Source organism: Theropithecus gelada, chromosome 12 (genome assembly GCF_003255815.1).
Source record: "Theropithecus gelada isolate Dixy chromosome 12, Tgel_1.0, whole genome shotgun sequence".
Taxonomy (NCBI): Eukaryota; Metazoa; Chordata; class Mammalia; order Primates; family Cercopithecidae; genus Theropithecus; species Theropithecus gelada.
The window spans coordinates 45714515-45731869 of record NC_037680.1 but is presented as its reverse complement, the minus strand read 5'-3'; the positions used below and the strand labels follow the sequence as shown (position 1 = coordinate 45731869).

The 17355-nt window shown below is 39.1% G+C and overlaps 1 protein-coding gene across 1 annotated transcript in view; it reads left to right on the top strand.

The window, feature by feature from the left end:
* LRP2 (LDL receptor related protein 2) overlaps window positions 1–17355 on the top strand; it is a 214089-nt gene that overhangs the window by 52206 nt on the left and 144528 nt on the right. Inside the window, exons 5-9 of the mRNA XM_025404400.1 lie at window positions 9670–9780; window positions 10120–10233; window positions 11957–12073; window positions 13338–13490; window positions 15509–15628. Of these exons, the coding sequence (XP_025260185.1) occupies window positions 9670–9780; window positions 10120–10233; window positions 11957–12073; window positions 13338–13490; window positions 15509–15628 (615 nt within the window). The remainder of the gene's footprint in view (window positions 1–9669; window positions 9781–10119; window positions 10234–11956; window positions 12074–13337; window positions 13491–15508; window positions 15629–17355) is intronic.

Genomic DNA, 17355 nt, shown 5'->3' with positions numbered 1-17355 from the left:
GTCCAGGAAGGAAATGAATGGCCTAGATCAAAGTCCTTAGAAAATGTTAGTATAGGGGACGGGTCGCAGGAGTGGTCCCATTTTGTTTTCCTTCTTTGTTTAAAGCTCTTGTGGAAAGTGGGAAAGGGAACTGCCAGTCACCGAGCACCAGCCACCATCTTGCCCACTTTTCACATCAATGCTGAAAGGCGGGTATGAGGACCAGCTCTGTTTTACAGAGAGTGTAAAGATTATCAAGATGTAAGAGTAGGGGAGCCAGGATTTTAACCTAGGTCTCAACCGTATGTCTGTGCTCTTAAAAGATTTTGCTTTAGAAATAGAAATGTGTAACTTATTTTTGTTTAAAGGTTACTTAGCTATTTTATTATTTTTACATATTATTGTCTAAACGTTTTTTAGTATGGAAGGTTTTTTTTTTTTAACATATACAAAAGAAGTATGAATTGTATAGTGAACCCCTTTGTATGCACCAAATAATTACATCAATGATGAACTCATAACTAGTATTATTTATTCTCTTTATTCTCCCCATTATTTTGAAATATTTCTTAGACATTATATAATTCCACCTGTAAATATTTCAGTATTTGTCTCTAAAATATAAGGACTAAAACATAAACATAATATCATTATCACACCTAAAAATTAAACAACTCTTCTTTAAAATAATCAGACATCGAGCCAGTTTTTAAAATTCCCCAATCATCTTGTTATTTTTTACAGTTTGATTATTTAAATCGAAGTCCAAATAAAATATTTATGTTCAAGTTAGTTGATGTGTCTCATAAGCCTTTCAATTTGTGGGGTTTCCTTCTATTTCTGTTCTTTACCCCTTGCAATTTACTTGTTAAAAAAAAACCCAGGTCACTTGTCCTGGAGTTTCCCACAGTCTGGGGTGTGCTCATTGTGTCCCTTGATGTCCTTTAACATGTTCTCTGTCCTCTGTATTTCCTGGCAATTAGTAGCTAGACCTGGAGCAGGGTTTCTCGACCTTGACACTAATGACATTTGGGACCGGACAGTTCTTTCTTGTGCATTGTAGAATGTCTAACAGTATCCCTGACCTCTATCCATTAGATGTCGGTAGCATTGCCCAGTTGTGACAATCTAAAATTGTCACAAAATTGTAAAGCACACAGTAGGTTCTTCATTGAGGCAAATGAAGAAGATATTTTTGATTAATAATAATGATAAATCGTATGTTATATTTTGTAGCATTTTGTAAATTTCAGAGCATTATTAAATTCTAGTTGTTACTGTTAGGTTACTTTATGAGGACAATAGAGCAGGCACTATTATAATGTCTTATGAATAAATGAAAATTTCAGAGAGAAGAGTGACTTGTTTGAGGTTGTATAGTAGAGATAGGGCTTAATTTATCTTCTAGTTCCAAGTATGGTGACTCTGGACATTGTCAAATGTCCTCCAGGAGCAAAATCATCCAGTTGAGAACCACTAATTCAGGAGACTGAACAGGTGCAAGGATTTTCTTGGGGGGGGGGGATGGAAACAAGGGAAGGCAAGAATACTTTTTATGTAAATGTGTGTATTTTCATTAGGAGACACAGGATAGCTAGCTGTCTGTGATGTGAGTAGCCATTGATGATCATTGCTGAAATCCATTTAGTTATAGCAGTACTTAGTTATTTTAAATGTTGCATTAGGTATCTAACAGCTGTTATTAGTTGCTTTAAATTAGAATGTTTTCATGTGATCAAAGATTAAGTGAGGCTTAGTCAGAAATCATCTTCATGAGACATGACACTTTATTATTTCTGCAGTGACGATGCATGGAAATCATTACTTGTGGACAAACTTAGAATCAGCCTGTGAATGGGGCTTTTGTTTTTCTATTTCTCAGAAATAGAATGGCCTATAGGAATGAATATATTAGGTACCTGGAAACTACCTAAAAATAGTAATGGATGTTGGAAAAACTCCAAAGAAGGACTCAATTCTTCCCTCCAATATTCAAAAGGATTAGGCGGCTTGATGTTGTAGTTCATAGCCCTGCCTGTCATTCCAGACCCCTACGTTGTAGTTCATACCCTTTCAAGCTTCTAAAATTAAGACACTGAGCTCCAAGACACAGTACCTTGTGTCCATTCCAGGCATTCCTTTACAGAACAAAGAGTGGTGTGTAAGAGTCCTCTCAGGGAGGCAGGCAGGGAGAAAGGAGGTGAGAGAATAGTTGAGATGGTGAGGAAGGCGAGGGTATTAGGGTCTCAACAAAAAGATTATTTTTGAGATAAATTTGGTATAGTATGAGAGATTCTTATTGCGTTTGGTCTTTTTAAAGTCTGCTTCATCTTTATGTGCATAAGGTATTGGTGGTTATTTTACCCTTTTAGAAAAATTTCTGAATATATATATATATGTATGTATGTATGTATATATAGGTGCGAAACAGGTAAAAGCTCATTTTCAACCTTAGTTCTTTTATTATTCAATCTGGTCATCTGTAAAATGGCATCTTATATTAAACAGCTTGTCAATTAACTTTTTTTTTTTTTTAAAGGAACAGAGAGATTCAAAACTGTGGTCCATTTTACTTCTAATGGGATTAGCATCAAGGAAAAACCACTCATGCAGGGTCTAAGATAAACATCAGAACAATGCAGCAATTATAGGTCATTCAATTAATATGTTGAAGTGACTTTCAGTTGCTCAAAAATAGTACAGTTTTTTTTCTGTTAAGTGAAAAGATTATTTTGCTTTTTCAAGCACCATATTAGAATGATTTTAGTGTGAATAAAACTATTGCTAATTATCGTTGGTTTGCAGCACTTCTCTTTTGTTACTTAGGAATGCCAAAGAAAGGGTAAAATCCCTGTTACAATGAAGGCTTTCTTGCCGGTAATCAGCAGTATTTGGTCTGCCTGCAACTGGGGCTGCTTTGTCCCAGAAGTTTTATTTCTATTGACTTTCTGCTCTTTAGAATTTAAACATTTTTCTTTATATCTCTAACTGCTGAAACTCCAGCTGAGGGAACAGTGGGAGGGGAATAAAGAAGATGCTTAAAGTCATTTTGTGGACTGTGAGGGTGCATGAAGAACATGTTCTTCAAACTCAGTTCCACATTTAAGCTGCCCAATGAGCCTTGCCCTTGCTATTCTCTCTCTCCCTGAAGCTAAAAAGAAGAAGCAGGCGACTCTCCAAAGGACCCCATCTTACCTGTCACATCACAGATGTACCTTTTTAGCATTCTCACAATTGAGATAGGATTCAGAGCCCTGAAACCTGGAGGAAGGAGAGAAAACTCTCTTTTATTTAGTTTCCATCATACAAGGATGTTATAAACATCCCCCGTCTTTAAAAAGATCCTAAGATCCCTCTTAGCTGTTGCCAATTACTCTGCTCCCTTTAACAACAGAGTTTCCTAGCATTATCGTTAACGGCTGTTTCCATTTACTCTCGTCCTGTTTCTTTCTTTAAAAAAAATTTTTTTTAACCTATGTAATATATCCAACTGATTGTCCTTTTTTTCAGAACCCACTGAAAATAGTCCTTCATCTTCACCAATCTCCTGAAAACATTCTTTCAATGCTACCAATGACCGCCATTATGCTAAGCCGAATAGTTCTTGTTCAAATGTCACTTCTCAGAGAGCTAGTCCCCATAGTTACTCTTTACCTTTTACCCAGCTCTATTTTTGCAACTTTTTTTTCCCATTGCTACTTTTACTTTAATAGCTGTAATTCCGCTCTCCCAAACAGAATGTCAGTTCCAGGAGAAATGGGATTTTATTTCATTCTTTAGTACCTTGCACACCTATAGGTGTGCAATAATTATTTTTGTATGGATTGATTAATAAAATGCTGTGGGAATTGCTACTTCACTTGTAATTTTGTTTACCTTTTAATTTAATTCTTAGCACAGTATCTGTGAAGTCACATTTCAATAAATATATGTTGAACACAAGAGAATTCTAATTAAGAAGAAGGCATCACTCTGTAGAATAACTGGTTTCTAGTGAATAACATTCACCCAGCAACGATTTACTGATAAGTACTCAAATTATTTGGGGCTACGTTTCCAGCAGGGAGGCTGAACCACACCATTTCTAGTGACTGGAAAGTGGCTACTCTTATAATGCTGGGTGCAGCTAGTTTTCCTGTCTCTTTGATTAGATTTTGTCTTTCTGCCCAGGTGGGTCCCTGGGAATAACTACTAAGGTATGGAACCATGGTGTCGTCTGGCCTTCAATGAAATCATGTAGCCCAGTGCCACTAAACATGATGTACATTACAAACATTTGTTTACCCCTTAGAAGGCATCTTACTTCTTTGTACTATTCCTTGGAACATTTGATGCACATTTTTCCATCTTGTTGCTTGGTCACTTTTGTAATATAAATTGTGTGAGTTTTTTTTTTAAAGGAATTTGGAACTATGTCAGTTTTTATCTCCTTTGCAGTTTTTGGTGACAGCTCTGTATATGGGAAGAAGGTAGTGCTGTGGATCTGGAATCCTTGCAGCAACGCTCTCAGGCACATTTCTAATTGAGGGCTAAGATTAGGTCACCGTGGATAGAGACCAGCAAGGAGTCTGGGCCTTAAGACCCAGCTAGTACAAAGGGAGTGAGCTAAGTAAAACTAAATAATTTAGTTTGTTTCTCTTTTTGCTTTGGCTTCCTGAAAGCCACCCAGACTAAACTTGATGTTAGTTCAATTCTACTAGTCCTCGGGATGACCATATTTTCTTTCTCTTTCCAAGGTGCTGAATCAATCTTTTCTTTCTTTCTTTCTTTCTCTCTCTCTCTCTCTCTCTTTCTTTCTTTCTTTCTTTCTTTCTTTCTTTCTTTCTTTCTTTCTTTCTTTCTTTCTTTCTTTCTTTCCTTTCTTTCTTTCTTTCTCTCTTTCTCTCTCTTTCTTTCTCTCTCTCTTTCTTTCTTTCTTTCTTTCTTTCTTTCTTTCTTTCTTTCTTTCTTTCTTTCTTTCTTTCTTTCTTTCTTTCTTTCTTTCTTTCTTTCTTTCTTTCTTTCTTTCCCTCCCTCCCTCCCTCCCTCCCTCCCTTCCTTCATTTTCTTTCTTTTGTTCATTCTTTTCTTTTTTTTTTTTCCTGAATTTCGTTTTTAATAAATCTGGTTTTATATAACTTTTTATTGAAAGCTTTTTCAAATTACTTTTGGACAGAGGCAGGAAATACTTCTCTGTTTTTTTCCTTGTATATTGCTACACTCCCTAGGAGCTAGTCCATGATGGCAGTCACTTTAGGGACTTGAAATTCACCAGGAATGGGAGCTTGGGGAGTGGTGGTCGTACCTTTGTGAGACTTTAACTTTATGGCCTGTTTTTTGGTATTGACTCTCCTGTTTTTCCTGGTACTCCTTCTGGAAAGTTGTTTTTCCTGCGTAGGTTTCCTAGAATTCCTAGATTATATCATACTGAAGTACTTTGTTGACTATGCCATAAGTTGTGGGAAACTGGAGTTGGCCTCACTTCTCCCTTTTTCCTAATGTGGATGGGAAACTGACTGGCAGAAAGAAAATCTTCCCTCCTTCCTCTTGGGTTTCTTCTTTTTCTTGTCATAATCTCTTTTAAGAACTTCCTATTACCATTCCATTCAATTTCTTTCTTCTTTAATTTTTCGCTTCTTCCTGTTACTTACTCTGCAGCCTATAAGTGGTAGTTGTATCTGTGGCAGTGGTTAGTAACATGGGTTATGGAGCCAAGTTGCTTGGATTTGAATTCTGGCTCTCCAACTTTACCAGTTATGTGATCTCTCTCAAATTCCTTAACCTCTTAATGCCTCAAGTTCTTCCTCTATAAAATGGGAGTCATCATAGTATTTACTTCATGAGGTTGTTATGAAGATGAAATGAGTTTATACATATTGAGTACTTTGACACATGTCTGGCACATAGTTTTTAACATATGTTATTGATGATGATGATGATTGCTTGTTCAACTTTGTGGGTAGTACTTGCAAGTAAGTGCTCGTGGCCAAACTGGTAGATTCTTTCTGGCAAATCATTACATTGACTGGATTAATCTGTCTTGGAGCCAGAGTAAATAACATAAAGTAACTTATAAAGGACGACTCTAGGACCTTGAAAAGTCCCAGGTGTCTGGGCTGGACTTGTATCGGTAAGTTCTTGTGTGTGTGTGTGTGTGTGTGTGTGTGTGTGTTTCCCAATCTTGGCTTAAGTTTCCTAACCTACTTTTAAGATCCCTTCTTCATAATAATAGTCTTTTCTATGTTCTTTTCAGCCATGTTGTCAAATTGTGAGAATAAAACATGTCTACAGTCTTCCTGTCAAGATAATAATGAATAGTGCCTTATATTTGTATCTTATTCTGCTGTACGATACTCTGCTTAAAATGAGTTCCATTCTAAGAGGTCTACAAGGTCTTCAAACTACATTTCTACACCCTCCTCCCTGATTATGTAAACAGAACTATAGCATGGAACTTTCTTGCTCCAAACCAAATCATTAACAGTGAAAAAATATAAAAACTCTTATCTGCATATTTTGGGGGCAGCTCCCAATTATGGGGTAACAAATTTGAACATGTATGATTTGGGACCAGGAGAAATAAAGAAAGGGGAAGAAAGGAGTGGTGTGAGGAAGGATATTCTCACCTTTTTGTGTTAGAAAAACCTTAAAGGTCTGAGGCTTAATTTATAGCTACTTGTTGATCTTTCCATTAAAACCAAATTCAGAAATAAGAGTTTCCTTGGTGTTCTTTTATATGGTCTCCTCTCATATTGCACTTTACCCTATACTTAAAATCTTGCAGGACATTTTAGCCACATGATGGATTTGCTCTTTGGGAAGAAGGTTAGACTCAGGCTTGCCAAGCAAATAAACCAAAAAATAAGATTTTAGATATCTCCCAGTTGGAAGCTCAAAGGATTGTGACTTATTGTTTTCTGGAGTAGATTGAAACTCATTAACATCTTTAGCAATGATAGTAGAATCCATTCATTTCTTTCTTTGGTCAGTGTTAACAGTTTGGACCTGTTCTCTCTGTGTGGATCTGCAAAGAGGAAAAACCATTTGGAAACAAATTTCCAAGTATTTTCAGTATTTTGTGGAGTTAGTTAGGGAGCTCTGTGCAATCTTTTCTGTAAGTATACATCTCAGGTTAACTATGCACAGAAGAGATCAAGGTGTGCAGGGGTTGAGAGGGGTCCCCTGCTGATTGAGAGAGATTCTTTATCAGTGTGGATGGAGACAAGAAAGCTGTTCGTTCTTCATTCCAAAAGTCGAACTGCTGACCTCTGGCCATCACAATCCCCTCCCTGATGATATCAAGCTGGCCTTGTTGTTTGTTGGGTGGGGAATGGGCCATGTCAGTAAACTTTTAGTCATGTCAGTGGTTACTGTTTTAATCCTTTTCCTTTCAATTTTCTGGCACTGGTTCTCAAAAAGCAGGATGAGGAAAACGAGAGAGCCACCCAGCACACTTATTCCAGATTCTTTATAATTATCACCTTAAATGAAGTAGCCGCCGTTCAAGCCCAGATTAATTTTCCTCCTGACAGGTAGCTTATCTGTTGCAAAGAGCTGGGTTTTCTATGGGTTTTTCTCCTGCTTGCTGCTGCTCTTAAAAGGCTAGATAACACATTGACTCTAGGAGCTATCTGGCTCACAAGGGCAAAGGAATTGCTTGCGGGCCTCACCTGGTCTTTTGCATCTCTTGAAAGCAGAATTAATAAACATCACTTGAAGGGAGAGTTGTGTGACCCATTTGAAGGTACATTTGTAAGGCATATCTTCTCAGCAAGGAAAGACAGCAATAACTCTAGGCACCGGCTCACTTTTGGACTATTAAAAAACAAAATAAAATTCAAAAAAAATTTTAAATTATAACTAGCTATTTAAAAACGCCTTCCATTTTAACATATGATCGACTATACATAACTCTGGCAATTGAGATATTTAAGGACACTTAAGAGACTAACTTTGAACCTCTGGAGATGAGAAGAGTTAGGCTTATTCCTTTACTATACCAAAAAAAAAAAAAAAGAAAAAAGATCATTGGAGAGTCCGTTTTTAAAAAGTGCAAGTTGTTAACATGGCACAAGTTTAGTACAGTTTCAGCACAGAATTGTCTACACAGCTTCTGCTTGAAAAGACTTGGGACTATCCAAATAATTATCTTCAATATATTTATATCTCTATAAAATCTCAAACTGCGTTCTTAAGTGCAAAATTGAGACTCAAAGTTAACTAAGACATACCTTTTCCTTTGTTAAAAAAAAAATCAGAAGATGACCTGATAATCAATACAAAAATTATCTTTCATGAAAAAGATGGTCAGACCAAGGAAGATATCACGTTTGTGAAAAGGAGGGTATTCAAAGGCCATAAAAGGCAGAACTTCAAAATATTTTAAAAAGCCGAATGACTAAAATGTTCACCTGTGATAAATAATAGCAATATTGAACATTTCTTGAGCACAGTCAGTAATGTCCCACCACCCCTGTACTAAGTGTTGGGGATTCTAAAATGAGTAAGACAGGATCCTTAATCTCAGGGAGTTTTATTATGTCACGGGGGAAAGAGATCAACAATCCACAGAATAAAGCCTCCAGTAAGAAGTCATGAGAGACAGGTGGTCCAAGTCTGGTAAGTAGAGAGGAGGGACAGATAGCATGTTATTCCTGTAAGGGACTTCCTGATTTTCCACTGTGACCTAGAAAACCAGGTCCAGTGAGTAGCAGTGAGGTGGTCGCATGTACATAACATGGCAACAATAATTTGTGCTTTGAGAGCACATCATGCTTTTCAACATGCTTCACCAGACAGGGTCTTTTCAGGCCCCTCTACCCTGTGCAGTAGATTATCCAAATGTGCAGATAGGGAAGTAGAAACACAGGACATGAAGCTTGAGTCACAGTAAATAGCTGCTGAGTGGTACCTCTGGGCCACCAGGGCTCCTGAACTCTAGGCCTGCTTTCTTTCTCCAACCCCCAGTGGAAGAAATGGTCTTTCTTTCTTCCAAGCTTGTGCGGTGGTACTTTAGTTTCCTGGGATGTTATTTGTATTATGTAAAATAATGTTCCATTTTGAGCTAAAGTTAAATTCTTTCTGGCCGGGCGCGGTGGCTCAAGCCTGTAATCCCAGCACTTTGGGAGGCCGAGACGGGCGGATCACGAGGTCAGGAGATCGAGACCATCCTGGCTAACACTGTGAAACCCCATCTCTACTAAGAAATACAAAAAACTAGCCGGGTGAGGTGGTGGGCGCCTGTAGTCCCAGCTACCCTGGAGGCTGAGGCAGGGGAACGGCGTAAACCCGGGAGGCGGAGCTTGCAGTGAGCTGAGATCCGGCCACTGCACTCCAGCCTGGGCGACAGAGCCAGACTTCGCCTCAAAAAAAAAAAAAAAAAAAAAAATTCTTTCTCATTCTTCATGTTTTAGCTCAAAAGTCACTTCTTTAGGGGAGACTTTTCTGCTATGCAGTCTCACAGTCCTCTGTACTTTCCACATTAGCACTTATCCCAGTTTGTAATTTACCATTTATGTCTTATTTGACTAATATTTGTCTCCCCTGTCCAGCTGTACTCTCCATGAAGCCAGGGAGCATATTTTTGTGTGTGTGTATCAATATGTGCTCAGCATTTAGTGACTTGCATATAGTAATCACTCAATAAATGTTTGCTGAAGGAAATTTAAGGTTTGTTTGCTGTTTCTTTTTTTTTTTTTTTTTTAACAATAGAATACCCAACATGTGAGCAGCTTACTTGTGACAATGGAGCCTGCTATAACACCAGTCAGAAGTGTGATTGGAAAGTTGATTGCAGGGACTCCTCGGATGAAATCAACTGCAGTAAGTATTGCGCACAAGACGTGCAATGGTGTGCTGAAGCTGGTTTACACTGGCTTGAGAGAGCCAATTATGTGCATCTCTTCCCAAGTTCAGTTTCAGTGAATTCACGTTGATAGTTTGAAGTCAGCCGTTGGTAGGAGTATTTACACACTGGAAATCGGCAAACATTATAAACCAGGGCCTTTTTGTTCCTGGATAACTGATTCTTAAACATTTACCAGCACACCACTGCTTAATAAGAATCCCTTCTTAAACTGGAGATGATCTTCCTTTGAGATTAAATGGCTACAATGGAGTTAACTTCTCTCTTTTCTTTCCCTTCCTAACTTTCTGTTGCAGCTGAGATATGCTTGCACAATGAGTTCTCATGTGGCAGTGGAGAGTGTATCCCTCACGCTTATGTCTGTGACCATGACAGTGATTGCCAAGACGGCAGTGATGAACATGCTTGCAGTACGGTGATTTCTTTATGCTGGGTCATGTTGTTGGGAGTGTTTTTTTTTGTTTCAGTTTGATTTTGTTTTATCCCCGCCTCCCCCACCAATGTACTGCTTTTTTCAAGGAAAAGAGTCACTACATTTGGTGGCAGATGGAATCAGAAGGTCACTGGGGGCCATGACACGAGCCTTTGTGGTGTTGCTGGACCTGGGCTCCTTTATCTTTCAAGGATCTGCGTAGATGTAAAGGGCTGGTGACGGACAGTTTGCCTTCTTTCCTTAGGCTCCAGGGGTACAGGATATATTGTATCACTGCATTCTCAAATGACCCGTACCTCTGAGAACCTTGGTAGTCAAGTAAGAGAAGTGTTTTTAAGGGAAAGGAATTTCCCTAGGAGTGGCTCTAACTCTCCTCTTTACTTTGAAATTTCTACTGCGTTAAAGTTGGAGGGTCAGGAAAGTTTCTTTTTCTTGTTTTTTTTTTTTTTTTTTGGAGATGGATTATTGCTTTGTTGCCCAGGTGGGAGTACAGTGGCGCGATCTCGGCTTACTGCAACCTCCACCTCCTGGGTTCAAGCAATTCTCCTGCTTCAGCCTCCTGAGTAGCTGGGATCACAGGCATGCACCACCATGTCCGGCTAATTTTGTGTTTTTAGTAGAGATGGGGTTTCACCGTGTTGGCCAGGCTGGTCGCGAACTCCTGACCTCAAGTGATCCGCCCGCCTCAGCCTCCCAAAGTGCTGGGATTATGGACATGAGCCACCGTGCCCAGACTGAAAGTTTCAGTGTGGTATAGGTGGCTTCCTTGCCTCCACTTCTTCACTCTGACCTTGCTTTTATGTCCATGCTGTTGTCTGCTTGTTGCCACCTCCACTTATTTTTTCGGAATGAGTAAAGTTAGAAGACTCCATGAAAGAGTTTTACTGTTTCCAGTAAGTTGGCAGCTTTTTGTGGTGATTTATTTACTAGAATGTATGATTTCCCTCCATACCTCTTTTGATTGGTTGGTACCCATGCCTTAGGGTGTTGTTAAATATTTTTGATATCACCCTAATTTTCAATGAGTCATGCCTGGCTTCCTTTCTGGAACCTGGGCTTATTTTAGTGACAGGGAATTATAGAGAATGTGACATCATGGAATGGTTGACTCAGAATCATTTGGTCATAGATTAGCAATTACGGAGCTTGTAGTAAAATATGAGAACGTTGGATGTTGTCATGTCTGCAGCATCTTTGTCTGCATTTTCTGTTCTGTGCCAACACATTGCAAACCATCTTGTTTTTAATTTTTAGTTTTTTTTCTTTTTTGAGACAGGGTCTCACTCTGTCACCCAGGCTGGAGTGCAGTGCTGCGATCTCAGCTCACTGCAACTCCACATCCCCAGGCCAGGCTCATGCTATCCTCCCACCTCAGCCTCCCGAGTAGCTGGGACTACAGACATGTACCACTATGCCTGGCTATTTATTTATTTTTTTGTGTTTTTGGTAGAGATGAGGTCTCACCATGTTTCCCAGGCTGATCTAATGTTTAATCTTGAAAAACAGAAACCGGCATCTGAGTTCATTTCCTAGACCCAAAGCTGCTGTTACCTTCTTTCTCTCTCTCTTTTTTTTTCCTGCTCTTTAAAATTTTTGTCAAGATATTTAAGAGATAGTTCTGCTTAGGCACTGAGGTGAGAGCACTTTGAGTTTTTCCAGGTGATTTGTGTCTTTGGAGTGCAGCTGTTGCTTTGTTCCAGACTATCCGACCTGCGGTGGTTACCAGTTCACTTGCCCCAGTGGCCGATGCATTTATCAAAACTGGGTTTGTGATGGAGAAGATGACTGTAAAGATAATGGAGATGAAGATGGATGTGGTAAGGAGGGGAAGAGATTCCTACTGAAAAGCATTTTCTTCAAGTGTTTTCCAGTGCTTGCTTTTTCTCCTTTCCTTTTTAAAAGTTTTGTGTGACAAGCAAGCCTCAGGACTGGCTGGAGTTGAAGGAGTTGTTTAGGAACTTAGTGGGTGGTGAAGAAGGAGATGACTTCACTAACTTTTCCTAAGAAGATTCAGAACTCAAATACAGATTAAATTATAATCCTCTCCTTTCTATCTTTAAGGCAAAATAGGTAGGACAGTCTCTCTCTCTTCTGTATCTCAGTCTGACTTTCTCCCTTTAAGACTGCCCGTTTTAAATAGATTTACTTATATAAAATTAATAGGCTGGGGAAGGAGAGAAAATAGGGAAAATGTCATTTGTCTTAGACCTTACAATCTTTAAAAATGACTTTGAACCTTGGTAACAGTTCAGCTTATTTTTTTGTTTTGGTTTTGTAAATTCTGATTCCCAAATGAGTCACTGACGTTCAGTGGTGAAAGAGAGGCCACCTTAGGAACATGTGGGGTGGAGCTGGGGATTGGTAAGTGTAGGAGAAGCTACTATCCAGGGAAGTGCTTAAAGATTCTGTGGGAGAGAAATTGCCAGTGATATTCACCCTTTTATGTTACTGATATTCACCCTTTTATGTTGCTGATATCATCAGCAGCACCTCCAACAATTTAGCCCTTACTAATACCCACACCCTACAGCAAGTTACCTGCACCATTCCAATCCCAGGTATGATAAGGGAAATGCTTGTTCTGGGAGCATAAAACATGGTTTTATGTTTTTATGTTCCAGAAAGTGGTTTTTCTACATTTGGGTTATGGTTTTTCTTACACTATTGACATTTCACTAAATAAACAAAGCAAACCAAAAAGCCCAACCACAAACTCAAGTAATTCTGGACCTAACTTGATGGCCCTACTTCGATAATTCAGGATTTAAATAACTGCATCTTTTCGTAGGGGATTATGAATCTAGTTTGTTGATAATTGAGACCCGTATCTGCTTCTTACTCTTATAACCCGGCTCGGGGCTGCCTCTTCCAGGGAAAGTGGAGTAATTCCATTATGCCTGTCCTTAGAATCTCAGTAAAAGACTAGTGGCAGAGTTAGAAATCACTAACTTATTGTAAAATGTAGATCAGTTGAAGATTTCTCTTGTCCAACTTGCTCTACATCCCCTTTTAACCACTGATTGAAAAAGAGCTTGCTGTACCTCCCCTGTGGCCTGTAACTCTCTCTTTTTCCCCCCACAGAAAGCAGTTCTCATGGTGTTCATAAATGTTCCCCAAGAGAATGGTCTTGCCCAGAGTCGGGACGATGCATCTCCATTTATAAAGTTTGTGATGGGATTTTAGATTGCCCAGGAAGAGAAGATGAAAACAGTACTACTACTGGAAAATACTGTAGTGAGTATAGGCATTTACCTGGGTAACTTTCAGATAAAGATATTTCTGTTTTCTAGAACAGATGTTCAAATACAGTATATCTGTTGGCGTTTGCATAACAAAGCACCCCAAGACTTAGTGGCTTAAACTGACAAATGTGTCGTCTTATTTCTCACAGTTCTGTGGGTTGACTAAGTAGTTTCTCTGGCCTATATCAGCTCACTCAAACGTCAGGATGTTGCAGTAAAAGCTTGGGCTAGCCTAGCTTTGTTGACTCAGAGACTGAAAGAGCAAACCCTAGGGCTCAAGTACTTTCAAGGTTCTACTTATGCCAAGTTTGCTCAAGTCTTATTGTTCAAAGCAAGACACTTGGCCAAACCCAGAGTGGATGGAAGAAATAGACTCCATCTATTGATGGGACGAGCTTAACAATTTTTGGAGCAACTCCCCGTCCCTAATCCCTAACATACACACAAAGAGGATTGTTTCAATGGCAATTTTGATGACCTTAAAGATGTGTTGGAGATTTTATTACCTGGCTTATACTTATGGAAAAAGGCCTTGTCTGACTGTACTAAAAAAAAAAAAAAAAAAAAAGCTTCTGGTTCCTGGGTTACGTACTTTGAGTTACTCTCCAATGGCAAAACTTGGTGTTGGCCATGCACAGTGTTGTTTGATTATGTCTTGTGTGTCCACATTCATTTATGAGGAAACTGACTGGAACTAGGGATTTTTTTCTCCTTTTTTGTGACTGTAGAATATTCACCCTACCAACAACCCATCAACTCTGTGGACAGCTGACTGTCTTACAAGGGAATACCATTTAAAACCTTGATTTCATCAATAATATACTCTAACTAAATTTGTGGTTGCCTAGAAGTGCACATGTAACTGCAACCCCAAGGTTATTTTTTGTTTCCTGACAAAAATTGTACATAATATTTAAACAGGCAGATACCTCTATGGTTTTTTTTCTCTATTTCATTTGGGAGCCCATTTAAAAAGGCTCAAAAATTAATAAAAGATGTGTAGTCACAGTATGAAAGTTGGAAAATAAAAATGAACCAAAAGAAAAAAATATAATCACCTGAAATCCCATCTCTTTTTTTTTTTTTTTTTTTTTTTTTGAGACGGAGTCTTGCTCTGTCACCCAGGCTGGAGTGCTGTGGCCGGATCTCAGCTCACTGCAAGCTCCGCCTCCCGGGTTCCCGCCATTCTCCTGCCTCAGCCTCCCGAGTAGCTGGGACTACAGGCGCCCGCCACCTCGCCTGGCTAGTTTTTTGTATTTTTTAGTAGAGACGGGGTTTCACCGTGTTAGCCAGGATGGTCTCGATCTGCTGACCTCGTGATCCGCCCGTCTCGGCCTCCCAAAGTGCTGGGATTACAGGCTTGAGCCACTGTGCCCGGCAAAATCCCATCTCTTGAAGCCAGCCACAGTTAATACTTTTAGGGCTTATTCTTCCTTCAGTCACTTGGGAGTTCTTAGCCCTTTTTACTGTGTAGACACAAAGATAGACCCATGCACGACCTGTTTTTTTTTTCATAAATAAGACTTATAATGACTTACACTTGGACATAGTTATAACTTTAAAAATGAGCTTTTATTCTTTTTTCTTTTGTTTCCACTCGAGACAGGCTCTTGTTCTGTCACCCAGGTTAGAGTACAGTGGTGCAGTCATAGCTTACTGCAGCCTCAAACTTCTGGGCTCAAGTGATCCTCTTGCATTGGCCTCCAAAAGTGCTGAGATTACAGGTGTGAGCCACTGTGCCCGGCTAATGTTTTTATTTTTAACTTTTTGTGAAGATGAGGTCTAGCTATGTTACCCAGGCTGGTCTTGATCTCCTGGCTTCAAGCAATCATCCTGTCTCAGTTGAGCTTTTATTGCCAAGTTTTGCAGTAAGCTTTGAAGGGTGACAGATTTTTCTGTACATCTACTACATGCTTACTTAGCTGCTACTGATGGAAAAAGAAGCTATTAGGTTAATCAGTCTTGTCCAGAGGTCACCATTCATTTAACAAAGTTCTTTTCTTCGTTTAGGTACGACTCTGTGCTCTGCCTTGAACTGCCAGTACCAGTGCCATGAGACGCCTTATGGAGGAGCGTGTTTTTGTCCCCCAGGTTATACCATCAACCACAATGACAGCCGTACCTGTGTTGGTAAGTGATGGGGGGGGGGGGCTACTTTTCTTTCATTAGAGTACACTGACAGGTCCCCTGATCTCTGACATCAAGGAGGTTGCACTTGTGGAGAGTCGTCATGGTCTGTCATAACAAAGCAACCCAGACCTCACAGAAAACCTGGCAAATAGGGAATTTTAAGTCTGAGAAGGTTTGGTGTGGTGTACCAGGCAAAAGAGTGGTTCTGTCATGAGTGAGCTGACTAGCTACCTGGAACCTATCCACTACTCATTGGGGGTGGTAGTCCTTTTCTGTTTTCTTTTCAAGTATTTGGCATCAGGATTGGTGTAGCCATTCTGGTTACTGAATACTGAACTACTTCCATGAGATCGGTAGATAGCTGCTGCTTGAGCCCAGCAAGCACCCCTACCTTGCTCCTTGTTTGTGCAGCCTCTTCTCCAGGATGCACAAACGTCACAGCAGAGGATCACCAGGTCATTGCTCAGGTGACTACACTGGTGGGTCAGTGCCTATGCTGGGCTGGCTACTCATTCCACTGATTGTGACATCCACTTGGAACCGTCATTCAAGATGAGCAGATTCTTTATCATGATGCTTCCAGATGGTGGCTGGCATTAAACTAGATACCGGTACACCAACTATTTCCTCATATCTCTCCTCTCTGACTTCAGAAATGATTTCTTCCATTGGGAGATTTTTAATTTTGATGCCATCTTTGTATCTCACTGTGATTAGGATGGGGCCTTATGATGGGAGAATTAGACATGGCCAACTATCATCAGTTTCCATTTTCTTAGTGAGTTTTTGGTGCTCTGATCTTTTTTTCCTTCGATCTGATTTTTGACACATAAACAACAAACATACTAGCAGGAAGTGATCACAGAGGTTTAAAGAAAACTGTTTTTACTGCTGTTGGGAAAAGGCGTCTGGAAGGCAATTGAAACTATTCATTTAAATTTGGTAGTCTTCTATGGGTCAGCAAAGTGATTCAGAATTTTCCCAGGATATTTGTATTCTTTTGATATTCCTTAGAAATATGAGATATTCTTTAGGGCTTTTGGGATAAAAACAAACATGAAATGTGTAAGAAATGCTCCTAGAAAAGTATTTCTTCTGAAATTATTATTTTAATATTATTAAAATATTAAAATGTTAATATTTTAGAACTCTTTGGTAAAATTTGGTAATAAAGTATTGAATTTAGATAAACCTAATGAAGTTATTCAAACTCTTTAGTCTCAGCTCATGGCTTCCAACATAATTATACTTTGTTAAATATGGCTAATCTTAATAACTACTCATAGCCAGAAAAACCTTTCTTTTTTTTCTTTATTTTATTATTATTATTGTTATTATTATTATTTTCAGCAGAAGTGCTAGCAAACAGAAAAATGTATTGATACCAGAAATAAACTCTGGTTTGCAAATTAAACTTGAAATTCTTGAGAAAGTCTGCTCCTCAGCGTTACTGAAAACTATAATCGTTGGGCTCACTTACTTATCATATGCCAAGAAAAACTGGATTTTCATATCCAGGAAAGCAATCCATTTGAGCTTTTCCTTGTGTTCATAGTAGGTAATTGTAGGTTTTTAATATCAGGACCAACTCCCAAAGTTGCCCATCTAATTGCTCCTCTTAAGTAACTGTATTCAACAAGGTACTTTAAGATCAAGTGACTTAAGTGAACTCTGGAATAATTTAAGAAGGCCCCCGCATTTCTAATCATTTTAAAACATTTTATACA